Source organism: Anabrus simplex, chromosome 2 (genome assembly GCF_040414725.1).
Source record: "Anabrus simplex isolate iqAnaSimp1 chromosome 2, ASM4041472v1, whole genome shotgun sequence".
NCBI classification, from domain to species: domain Eukaryota; kingdom Metazoa; phylum Arthropoda; class Insecta; order Orthoptera; family Tettigoniidae; genus Anabrus; species Anabrus simplex.
Window position 1 is genome coordinate 1,086,450,624 of NC_090266.1, and position 13,477 is coordinate 1,086,464,100.

At 41.4% G+C, this 13,477-nt stretch overlaps 1 protein-coding gene across 3 annotated transcripts in view; it reads right to left on the reverse strand.

Annotated features, from left to right (window-relative positions):
* The window catches only part of LOC136864711 (uncharacterized), an 847,400-nt gene that overhangs the window by 96,418 nt on the left and 737,505 nt on the right, over nucleotides 1-13,477 (reverse strand). For all 3 annotated transcript variants that reach the window (XM_067142044.2, XM_067142043.2, XM_067142045.2), the window contains exon 3: nucleotides 1,168-1,374. In XM_067142044.2, the coding sequence (XP_066998145.2) occupies nucleotides 1,168-1,374 (207 nt within the window). The remainder of the gene's footprint in view (nucleotides 1-1,167; nucleotides 1,375-13,477) is intronic.

Consider the following 13,477-nt stretch of genomic DNA (forward strand, 5'->3'; position numbering starts at 1 on the left):
CTTTATGCCAAGATAATGAGAACATTGTTACCATAGCATATGATTTCATGCAACCAAATACAACAAATGCCATGAGTGGTGTTGTAAATTATATTTGTACTATATAGGTGTTTTAATGTTACAAATACATTTCTAGGCATATCACATGAAATATTGAATATAGGTTGCTTTATGCGATATTAAACTGACCACGGAGCTGAAAGCCATTATGTCACTTTTTCAAAATTAATTTTAAACATTGTTTATTAAATTAAAATTGACCTTCTGCTAATAAAAATATAAAGTGAGTAGCTGCTTCACAATATAGAACATCAATACAATGCGTTTGTTAAGTTCTATTCGAACAATTGATTTTTCTCTCTCCTGAAAAGTAGTGAAAATTGACTTAATGCTCTTCAGCTCCAGCTGATTCAATCGCTTATGATAGAAAGAGAAGGAGAAAGAGAGAGAAGAAATTAAGTCACCTTCTCTTTTTTCCTTCTCTTGTATTATTATTATTATTATTATTATTATTATTATTATTATTATTATGAAGTAAAATAAGCAAAGCCATCTCTGTACAGGTGATGAGGGCCCTCAGAGGAGAGGAAGGTAAATAAAAGGTAATGGCCAAATGCCTCTCCAGAAGTGGAGTCTAGTTTCTAATTATTTCACCTTCCTGACTGGGAATTGTACCCGTGTCCTCCAAAGTGAAATGAGCACGCTTATATTATTATAGCTATGCATTGTCCAATAATCAGATATTCCAAGAAAACATATTAGTTCAAGCACCAAAGTACATCATATTTATTTTCATAAAAGATTCATACCAAATAGATTGTTAAAAATCCTCCAGTCTGGATGTGTGGGGAAAGTGCTTTAGAGTCAGTTAAACATTATTGTATTTGAATATTTTATCAGTGTATTTTAAAGAAATGAAAACTTGTGCAGGAAAACATCAGCTATATGCAGAAATGTGAAGACGGGAATCAATAATTTTCTACAACCTTGAAAAGATTAATCATTGTTACAAAACATTATTATTATTATTATTATTATTATTATTATTATTATTATTATTATTATTATTATTATTATTATTATTATTATTATTATTATTTCTATTATTCTAAAACCCATAATTTTAAAACACTAACTAATACAATGTGATATTTATTGCAAAGTTACCTGTAAATTATCAAAATTATGGCCTGGAGCAGCAGCTCCTCCTCGCCAGTTGACACTGTTGCTGCTACTACTTGTGCTGGTAACACTTTGGGTACGAATCACTTGGAATGATCCTCCAGGCACCTGAGCTTGAAACACCTCCAGTTGTTTTCTTTGACGCTGTTGAACGCTGCCATCAGCTAAGTTACGTGCACGGGAATCTACTACCTGAAACAAAGAAATATTATATTGCTCCTAACATACTTTTGATAAGTAAACTAGTTATCCACCCCCTCTGTAACCTTAATAATGTTATTGGCTTTATGTCCCACTAACTACTTTTGTGGTTTCCAGAGATGCTGAGTTTCCAGAATTTAGTCCCACAAGAGTTCTTTTACATACCAGTAAATCTACCGACATGAGGCTGACGTATTTGAGCAACTTCAAATACCACCAGACTTTTTTTTTTGTTTTTGCTAGCGGCTTTACGTCGCACCGACACAGATAGGTCTTATGGCGACGATGGGATAGGAAAGGCCTAGGAGTTGGAAGGAAGCGGCCGTGGCCTTAATTAAGGTACAGCCTCAGCATTTGCCTGGTGTGAAAATGGGAAACCACGGAAAACCATCTTCAGGGCTGCCGATAGTGGGATTCGAACCTACTCTCCCGGATGCAAGCTCACAGCCGCGCGCCTCTACGCGCACGACCAACTCGCCCGGTACCACCAGACTGAGCCAGGATTGAATCTGTCAAGTGGGGTCTGAAAGTCAGTGCCTCATACATCTGAGCCACTCATCCTGGCTCTTGAAAGCTTGCAGTTTTATGTGACTGTTGACAACGTGATCATAGCTAAGTGTCTCCAGTTCTGCATGGAATTTGTACCACAGGTTCAAAAATGTTACATATGCTTTTGCTGGGATTTAAACTGCAGCTGCCTTGGTGAGAAACCAGAAACCGTGTCACAATGCTATTTTGGAAACCCTGACAATCCCAAACCTGCCTCCACTGACCCACCCACCCACACACTCTCCCTCTTTGTTACCTTAATCCTCTCTGTTTTAATAATTGTTTCAATAGGGCTATAGAAGCTCTTTTAGCCAACTTCAAAACTATTCAGACTATTATGAAATAGATAAAGAATTTAATAGGGTCTAATGATTAATTATTAATTATGAGGCAACTAAGGACTGTAACACATTTTCACCTTAGGCAGGTCCACTGTGGATATCTTATGACAATTACTTTCTTCAATGAATTTAGATAAATAAGACAACAGCCTCTATATCACACCTCTAAAATATCATCATCTGTCACGCTTTCTTTAGACTTGGACACAGCCATGTTGGAAGACAGAAGACAACTGTTGAAGGAAAACACTTATTTACTGTATGCTTCTACTTTACCTTTTGTATTTATTGGCTTAATTTTATTTTTTTTATTACTAATTAATTAAGTATGAGTCATTGGGGCCATTGCACGCTGGCCTTTGGTCCAAGGAGTCCCGGGTCCAATTCCCATTCAGGTTGGGTTTTTAACTTTCATTGATTAATTCCTCTGGCTTGAGGGATGGGTGTTTGTGCTGTCTTCATCACGAGAATTCATCTAGGGTAGGGTCTCATCCTCAAAGACGTGCAGTTTTGCCTACAGGGCGTCAACTCGAAAGACCTGCCTCTCTGGAGGCCACACACCATTATTTTTGTGGTCATGAAACGAGCCAGTTCTGACCCCTCTTGAGGATGATCAAGAACTCTTGTTCTTCTGCACCTCAGGCGTTTGATATGACGGGGCTCACAGACCTTCCGTAGAGCCGGGCGGAAGGTAGAACAAGTTCTTGGACATTGAATCTCTTTACTTTTCGCTTGCGATCCATTCTTGAATTGATCGGACATATGGACACAGACTGGTCCTACTAGAAAAGAACAGAACTTTCGGGATAAAGGACTTGTACGGAAGAGCCCATGATATTGTCTAGAATGGGCACATTTTGCCAGGTGATTTGATGTGATATTCCTATTGCTTGTACGCAGTGGTTTAGTTGGACCGGAACGGGCCGGAACGCCGTTCCGGAAAATATTTTGCCGCTTTAGAATGACGTAACATTTTTACATTCAGTAAGAATATCTTATAATCTATACATAGCGCTGAAACGTCATGCGTGTACAATGAGATCTACGCCGAAAAGAGAAATAGGCTGCTGGTTGCAAGATCAAGCGGACTTATTTTTATAAGCATCGTTGGACCCCTTGTGCATATGTTTAACCCACAACCATATGTCAAGTCATGGCTACGAAAGGGGAAACGTTCAGCTGATGAAACAACTTGTCGGAAACATAAAGCCGCTGATTTTGACACCTAATACGAGTCCATTTGGAAATTGCTGAATTAATGAGGTGAGTTCCTGCAAACATTTTGTTCCAACTACATCACTGCTTGTACGCCCATTCATCCCAAACACACAACCAATATATGACTGGAGCGCAAACTCTGCCATTTAGCCTGGATTGCACCGGGTGCTGGATGGTCGAAACACATGAAGTGACCCTTTATTTGCATTAGAAAATGCACACCCATCGATAAAGATAACATCTGAAAGATCAGAGTGCATGTGGTCCTCGACCAACCCGAGTCAATACACCCAGTGCTCATTAAGCATCTTTGTTTCTTGGCGGTATCCTTATTCAGGGTTTTCATACTTGCCTACTTCTGTTGTTGTTGATGAATGGCATTCTCTCTTGTTTTTGGGTGTGTTTTTAAATAGCAAAATATGACAAATTACAGATTGTATATTAGGCCCTACATCTTTAAAAGAAATGTTATAATTTCAATGCTGACATGCTTACATTTTCTATGCTATTTACTTTTTACGTGTTATTGATTTACACTGAAATGTTAAAAATACCAAGCAAGTGATACAAACTAGTTTCATAGTGTATTCTAAACAAGATCTCAACTGTACTATGTTTTAATTTGTCTCTGTGCACAAGACATTAGAGTCTAGAGCCATCCATCCGTATTCACTATAAAATGGACAGTGCATCCAATTATCCACGGTGTAGAATAATTGTGCCTTCTCATTGGGGTAATGAGGTAATCTGATCTTATAAATAGATCAGTCAGTAAAATATAGAATCACAACATGAGCAAGAGTCTGAATTAGGCCTAGTCACTTGTATTCAATGTAACCGCTCCGTTGTTGTTAAAAGGTCATGGACTACCATATGCGAAGTAGATCATACTTCAGCTGGTTAGAGAGGGGTACCGGTTGTTGAAAGTCAGTGTTTGGAAGAACTTGTTGAAATACACATACGGTGAAGGGGATAGACGAAATACGAGGCGTGCCGTTTGAAAATAACTGCACAACGAAAGGCGATTTTCAAACAGCACATTTATTTGCAGATTCTACATACTTTACTCTTCAACATAGCCGCCAAGTTTGTTTAAACACTTACCGGTATCACACCTTACAACTAAGTTTTGAATACCGGTACCCTTTTCATAGAAACTTGCCGCCTGCTTCGATAATGTCAGGAAAGGCGTTTGAGAGAGCTGTTATTGTGAAGCGTCTGTCCTCACGAATCTTCTCTTCAACTGAAGCCGCCAAATCGTCTGTAATCAGAGATGGGCGACATCATCATGGACTTCACGTTGTCACGGCTATCTTTGAAGTCTCATACCCACTTACGCACTTTGCCTTCACTTATAGCATTAGCACCGTACACTTCGCAAATCTGTCAGTGAATGTTTGCAGCAGGCAGGTTCCTTGTCAACAAAAACTGTATCACTGACCAAACCTCGCACGAGTCGATAATCTTGAAGACTGAACAAGCACAGAACAGAACCGTACAGGTTAGCAACAGAGCTGCAACTGGCCACCGTTTTTCCCGAGGCATGCCGGCACACAACGCGAACTACTAGTGTCTACAACAAAACGGCCCTTACTTAAACATCACGCCTTCTAAATTGGCATAAACCCGACGTGTTAATTGTCCTTCTGGAACTAACTTAGCTTCCACCAGATAACGCATTCTGAAAATCAGGTTGATTGCGCAAATCTGTCACAATAGACCAGTGTTTCAATCAAGTAGATGAGAAACTCCATTGTTTTATTCGTATTTTCCTTCCACAACTCAAGAAGAGGGCTTGATAATTTTAATTATGGCTAAATGGTTAGTGTGCTGGCCTTTGGTCACAGGGGTCCCGGGTTCAATTCCCGGCAGGCTCAGGAATTTTAACCATCAGTGGTTAATTTTGCTGGCACGGGGACTGGGTGTATGTGTCGTCTTCATCATCATTTCATCCTCATCACGACGCGCAGGTCGCCTACAGGAGTCAAATCAAAAGACCTGCCTCTGGCCAGTCAAACATGTCCTCGGACACACCCGGCACTAAAAGGCATACGCCATTTCATTTTACCAGCCCTTGACCACCAGCAGTTGGCTTAAGATACAAGGTACCGTAGTTATAGGTATTTGGAAGATATTTCTATGTCAAAATGTACCATGAAGCAGCATATATTATCTGTCGAGCATAGGTTGAAGGCAAGGGCAAGATACCAGCATTATGATAGAAGGTAAGTTTGAACACCGCAAATCCTTTAGAGAGTTCTCGGCAGTAGAGTTCTTTTACATAGATTTTGTTTTGTTGACAATAGCTCCCCAATTTTGTTGATTTCTTTCACTGTCTTTTTGAGTATAATTCATCCCAAGTATCTTGTGTGTTTCTACCGTTTCTAGAGGTGGGAGATGAGGTAATGATTCCCAGTCTCCTAAAGGAAGCACACTGGATTCACGACAGTTGATAGACAACCCATATACTGCATTGAACTGTGTGGAAGTATTTTGCACGTGGTATATATTGTTGAAGTCATCCGCACAAGTAGCTACTGCGAGCTTTGCACTTCCTTGTCTTATTCCTCCTAGTTCCTCATGCAACTTGCAAATGATAGGACTCAAGGCCAAGTAAACAGCCCCATCAAAACTGGACATCCTTGTTTTACTGTCCTCTTAATGGGAAAGGTTGTACTGTGAAAGCTATTAATTTGCAAAATCGCAGATATGTTTATGTACAGACACTGAATATAAGAGATAAATGTGTGACTAAGACCATGTCATTTCTAACATTTCAACAGATATTGATTATTCACACTGCCGAATGCATGCCTTCAGTCTAAGGGTGCTAGTATTCTCTGTAAATGATCGTGATTGGTTGATGCAACACAATCACACAGCAAACAGGTAACATCAGAAATCACTTGGCTGTGTTTTGGAGGGTGAACAAGGAAAGATAATTATGGTCGTAACATGTTGACGCGAATACTGGCTAATTAGTCACATATTAGAAAAGTAATTGGGCGATAACCATCAACAGCAGCAGCAGTAGAGAAGTTCTTTATCAGTGCAATAATCCCTCGATGATGGGATTCACAAAGTTCTTTCCTCTGTAGCACAGTGTTCAGCAAGCAGGTGAGGTCTTCTCCAATAATTGGCCAAGACAGAGTAAAATTCCTGAGATAGTTCATCAATCCCAGGTGTTTCTGAGCTCTTCTCTAGACGTATCGCTATTAATACCATTTTTTTTTTTTTGTTATAGGCTTACAGTCATCAAAAAAAATTTCATTGCCTTGGGTTGGCTTGGCATCAAACACTAGTCTATAAAACAAATTGAAAGCCTTACTAATATTGCATGAAATAAATTCCATGGTTGAAAGCACGTACTAATAATGATTAATTATATCGTATAGGCATTTTGAGAGAAGTCCACCATTTTTCAATACTCCTGTCCTGCGTCTTTCACTTTCAATGAGGAGATCTGCTGCATTTATAGTCCCTCATTAGTTGATAAAAACTGATCCGTTCATTTTCGTTGAGTTAATTGACCCAGCTGAATATCTTGAGTCCCTGCAATCGTCGATGATATACACGGTGAAATTGAAGTACAAGGTGTAAATTAATTATACCGACAAAAATATCAGGGATGCTCTTGGTGTTAAGTAAAGAATGATGGCGCAATCAGGCTGATGGAGAAAATTTTTCGTTTTGAGTAAATGTTACTTTGTTACTTCTGGGTGCATGCTTCGAATTGACGAATTCATCGCATTTTCTGGGCCAGAGAGCTAACTTGCAGTCGCTTAAGTGCGGCCAGTATCCAGTAATCGGGAGATAGTGGGTTCGAATCCCACTGTCGGCAGCCCTGAAGATGGTTTTCCGTGGTTTCCCATTTTCACACCAGGCAAATGTTGGGGCTGTACCTTAATTAAGGCCACGGTGGCTTCCTTCCCATTCCTAGACCTTTCCTATCCCATCGTCGCCATAAGACCTATCTGTGTCGGTGCGACGTAAAGCAAATAGCAAAAGAGAGCTAACTGCTGCCCGCCGCTATGCTTCGTAGGAGGGAAGAGAGGGGAAGTGGGGTGTATGATAGATGGAAACAGAGATAATGCTCAGTGCGAATGCACAAGTTTCTCATTCGTTTCGCGCAGTCGCTTCCCAGCCCCAGTAGGCAGCAATTTCCTCTGCACACAATGACTACTAAGTTTGTGGCAGAAATTGGTGAGTATGGCTCTGCTTCAGTACATCAACAATGAAATGGCTGGTAAGTGCCTAGCCTATGGGGCAGCAAATGGCAATGAGAGAGAAGCCACATGGATTTATGGCGTCCGCCACCCTAATATTACTGCCAACCTCATCATTCAATCTTGGTGTCCATCGACAGACGACTGTGTGCCTCATATCCTCGACACTGGCAGAGCGCCATTGGTACGGATCCCAGTTTGAAGAGGCTGCTTTAGAAGAAATAAAGTCACGCCAGTGGCGCACATGGTTGAGGCTCTGTCTTCTGACCAAACTTGACAGATTTTGATCCTGGCTCAGCCCGGAGTATTTGAAGGTGCTCAAATATGTCAGCCTCGTGTCGATAGATTTACTGCCACGTAAAAGAACTCCTGCGGGACAAAATTCTGGCGCCGTAATAGTTAGCATGACGTAAAGCCAATATTATTATTATCATTTTTTTGCTAGTGGCTTTACGTCACACCGATACAGATAAGTCTTATGGCGACGATGGGATAGGAAAGGCCTAGGAGTGGGAAGGAAGCGGCCGTGGCCTTAATTAAGGTACAGCCCCAGCATGTGCCTGGTGTGAAAATGGAAAACCACGGAAAACCATCTTCAGGGCTACCGATAGTGGGGTTCGAACCTACTATCTCCCGAATACTGGATACTGGCCGCACTTAAGCGACTGTAGCAATCCAGCTCGGTGATTGATTTTAAAGGACAAAATCATTTCGTTAATCAGCCCCAGTGTGGAAGTATGTTTGAAAACGTTTGTTAATGCGTTATCTGTCAAGCACTGTCCTACAACTTTTAAAAGCTCTGCTCAAGCTTATTTTTCTACTAATGTCACTCACGCCATCTCTCCACTAACAGCTCGAAACATACCACATAGTCGAGCATCTCGTCTCCTTACTCCCAAGTCGTCCTAGCCCAAAGTATGCAACATTTTTGTAACACTATTCCTTCGTCGGAAATCACCCAGAATGTTTTCCTTTGGATGTTCTCCAGTTCTCCAGTTCCAGTTCCAAACGTAGTGCACCGGAAATTCACTGTGGAGAAGACCTTTTCTTTTTAAAGCATCTACTTGACAAAGTTCAAAGAATGCTAGGAAAGTAGTTTTTGGAGGTGTTTCACTTTAAAGTTTAAAAAGATGCTGAGAGAGTGGTTTTCTGAGGGTGTTGTAGGCCTACTTTATATGCGGCATTATCAGTTGTAAAATAAACCCGTTGACCGTTCTCGAGATTGACAGTCAAATGCATGGCAGGAGGATATCTTTCATGAATAGGGAAGCATAAGACTCTCCGAGCAGCTTCAGAACTACCAACTGCCTCATGCATGGTTTTATCTTCATCCCATTAGTTCTCTAAGCGAAACGCTGCTTGGTCACTGCCCTTGTTAACATATTTGCAGATATACTTTATCAACTTTACAGAATTACATAATCCACCACTAATTACCATCAGCTATTCTGTTTATATTTATTGTAAATCCGTCATCAGAATGAGATCGTCTGCAGTTTTGTGTATCCTTGGTTACTTAACGTGGGTATCACTTGCTACTAGAGCCGTCAATCGTGCTTGGTGAACTTCTATTCAAATTTCCACACACCCATAAATCGTGTTGTTGTATGTTCAGTTCACAGCCCTAAGGCTGGTTGGATCCTCAACAGCTCTACCATCAGCTGTCATAGATGGTCTAGGCATCACCGAAGAGGCGTACTAGGGAAATGAGGAGTGAGGTAGTTTCCCGTTGCTTTCCTCACCGAGACAGGAGTTGCGATTACATATTAGTCTGCCAAGCCCACTGAAATGCATGCACCAACTGACCCTATGAGCAACATTTTCACACACTTCATACCAGGGACTGGCTGCATAAGGAATGGGATTACTAGCATCGCTCATACCTCAGGCACTTTCATATTGTCAAAGTCAAGGATAAGACAGAGACAGATCTATGAAAGTAACAAAAGTGGTCTAGCCTATACCAGAAGACGCAGTGCACTGTAAACACTAGGTCCTGCCAGCAAAGGCATCCCATGAATCATAGTAGACTTTATGATTTCATGAAGGACTGGATCACATTCTACGTCTGGAATCTCAGCGCTTATGACACTGTCGATTTAAGCAAGGCATGATTCTGTCTTGAAGCCACAGTAAGATTTCGGCATGTGGCAAACCGCACTTCTACCACTCCATAGTATATATGCATCACCTACTTAGGTTCTCAATCGAAGACTCCACCTTTATAATACTAATATTTTGCTTTAATTAAGTCAACATTAACAAGTGTCGGAACATATTATGCCATCTTTGTGGACATCTTCAGCCGAAAGGTTACAAGATAAAAGTGTAAAACGACAAGGACACAAAATAATACACAATTAAAGTACGATTCGGAATGCAGAATACTTTTCTATGAAAAACCCGGCCAATAATGTCATATCTGTCTTTGGATCTTTTGTTTGACATTTTATACCTCTTTCACCTCGGTCCACTTAGGGTTACATGTAAATGTGATGAACAGATCAGGATGACCATACTGCCGTACACATGTCATAGTGTCCTCTGAGTCCCCCACCAGTAAAACTTAACCGGGCGAGTTGGCCGTGCGGTTAGAGGCGCGCGGCTGTGGGCTTGCATCCGGGAGATAGTGGGTTTGAATCCCAGCGTCGGCAGCCCTAAAGATGGTTTTCCGTGGTTTCCCATTTTCACACCAGGCAAATGCTGGGGCTGTACCTTAATTAAGGCCACGGTCTCTTCCTTCCTACTCCCAGCCTTGTCCTATCCCATCGTCGCCGTAAGACCCATCTGTGTCGGTGCGACGCAAAAGAAAAATCATTTAAAAAAATCAAGAACATTGCCTTACAAGTAATATCAAAATGATCCAGAACAGTTATTTTCAAATATGATAGTCTCCTTGTTAGAGCCGGGAATCGTACCCAGACCCCGTAGACCAGGGCGGCGATATTTGCATGCAATAATGAACCAGTTTTAAAGTATGTCAGCCAGCACGTGCAGAGTTAGTGCGTACCACCTACCACATGTTATACCTTAATCTTGACATATGTTACATGCATTTCTAGGCGAGAGTAAAAGTGACCACATCAATGTAACACGGAGAAGTACACATTCAGCTAATAGTGCAATGAAATTGACTAAGTTCGTGGGGCTCTTGCTAGCAGACACTTCGACAAGAGTGGGCATTTGCCGTGTACGGAAGGGGTGCATGCTATTGTGGTGGAGGGTAGTGTTGTGTGCGGTATATGAGTGCAGGGATGTTGGGGACAGCACAAACACCCAGTCGCCGAGCCAAGGGAATTAATCATTTAGATTGAAATCTCAGACACGGGCGACGGGAATCGAACCCGGAGCCATCTGAACCGAAGGATACTATGACAAGGAGCTGGTCATCACGACAGTGACCTTCACACTTAATCATGTGAGGCGTTCCGAATAGTGAGAGAGAACTCAACCTTAGGTCAATTTTTGTTTTTAATACGAAGCCCATGTAAAGTAAGGTTCAAACGAAGTAGGCAATGATTTCAAGTGCTCAGAGAGCGGGCAGTATGGGTCAACTCCACTCCGTCACGCCGTCAATTTTATATTTTGTATGTTGTTCTTTCTTTTGACTTACTGAGGTATATACATAAGTCTAGTTCGACTGTCTCAGCTTCCATTATATTAATTCGGAATGTATCCCACAAATTTAGACTAAAACCTCAAGAAAGAATATCATTTCTGTGTTGTTTTTTTTCTTTTCACAATCCGCTTTACGTCGCATCGAACAGATAGGTCTTATAGCGGCGATGGGATAGGAAAGGACCAGGAGTGGGAAGGAAGCGTCCATGGCCTTAATTACGGTATAGCCCCAACATCTGCCTAGTGCGACAATGCGAAACCACAGAAAACCACCTTCAGGGCTGCCGACAGTGGGGTTCGAACCCATTACCTACCAAATGCAAGCTCACAGCTGCGCGCTCCTAACAGCACGGCCAGCTCGCTCGGTCAAATAATAATAATAATAATAATAATAATAATAATAATAATAATAATAATAATAATAATAATAATAATAATAATAATCATAATAATAATAATAATAATAATAATAATGTACGGCTCCATGGCTAAATGGTTAGCGTGCTGGCCTTTCGTCACAGGGGTCCCGGGTTCGATTCCCGGCAGGGTCGGGAATTTTAACCATAATTGGTTAATTTCGCTGGCACGGGGGCTGGGTGCATGTGCTGTCTTTATCATCATTTCATCCTCATCACGACGCGCAGGTCGCCTACGGGAGTCAAATCAAAAGACCTGCATCTGGCGAGCCGAACTTGTCCTCGGACACTCCCGGCACTAAAAGCCATACGCCATTTCATTTCATTTCATAATAATAATAATAATAATAATAATAATAATAATAATAATAATAATAATAATAATAATAATAATAATAATAATAATGATAGAGGAAATTATGGAGGCTGCATGAACGGCTGTTGAGTTCGGCTAACACAGAAAATCGTTTAAATACCTTTTCCTCGAAACAAGCCTTTATGGAGTTCATCCCTGCTACCAGATACGCTTCGTATGTTGTTTTCCCTTTAGATATACTCACCAGCTAGTTTCCAGTTTTACGTGTATTTAAACATTGCAATAAACAGTAGGTTCATGCGTATTTATGTGAGATTTGAACACCAGAGAGAGTAACTTTGCCGTTCGAAAGTTTCACTGAAGGAGATTCGAAAAGTGGATGCCGTGGTGGGAAGCTAGCGACGTCCTAGTACTCGTGTCCTTGCGAGTAAGGGAATAAGTTCTGATAACACGAGTTAAAGGGAGTCTGATTGGTTTTGGTTTCAAATATCGAAGAACACTCAGCGAAATCTGCGCTCAGTATGGCCGCTAGGCTTCGCGATTCGGACCCCGTAATTCCCAATTAGCCTGGTCTCCACCACAAGGACAGCTCTACAGTATATTGTGGCGGACACCTATTTATTGAGCTTTCATGCGCCTAATCTACTTGGGTACAAAATCAATACTCCGAGCGAGTTGGCTATGCGGTTCAGCTCACGTAGTTGTGAACTTGGCATTTGGAAGGTGGTGGGTCCGAATCCTACCGTCGGCAGCCCCGAAGACGTTTTCCCACGGTTTCCCCACTTTCACACCAGGCAAATGTATCTTAAAGTAATGCCCCGGTAGCTTCGTTCCCAATCCCATCGTCGCCAAAAGACCTAACTGAGTCGGTGCGATTTTAAAACACGTGTAAATGAGAAACCACGGAAAACCATCTTCAGGGCTGTGTACAGTGGAGTTCGAACCCACTATCTACCGGACAGACGTTCACAGCTGTGCGCCCCTAACCGCACGGCCAACTCCCCCGGAAAGAAAAAAAACAATAGATACCGGTATAGGGACGTTCTCTCGACTGAGTTATCATTTTCGATATTTCTTCGTTTCAGTTTTCAAACATTAATTATAAGCCGTGTATAAGCCGGCATTCAGTTCTCGTAGCGTACTGGTTACGGTGCTGGCTACGTAATGTGAAGTACACGGGTTCCAGTTGCCATCCAAACTTCTTTCCTTTTTAATTTCGCTGCTCTGTAATTCTTTAAAACGTATTCTTTCATATTCCTTATTTTGTTTGTTTACTCTATCTTAACTATTAACTGTATGGAGCCCCTTTAGGTAAATAACAGTGGTGAAATGAAAAGTCGTATGGCTTTTAGTGCCGGGATATCCCAGGACGGGTTCGGTTCGCCAGATGCAGGTCTTTCTATTTGACAT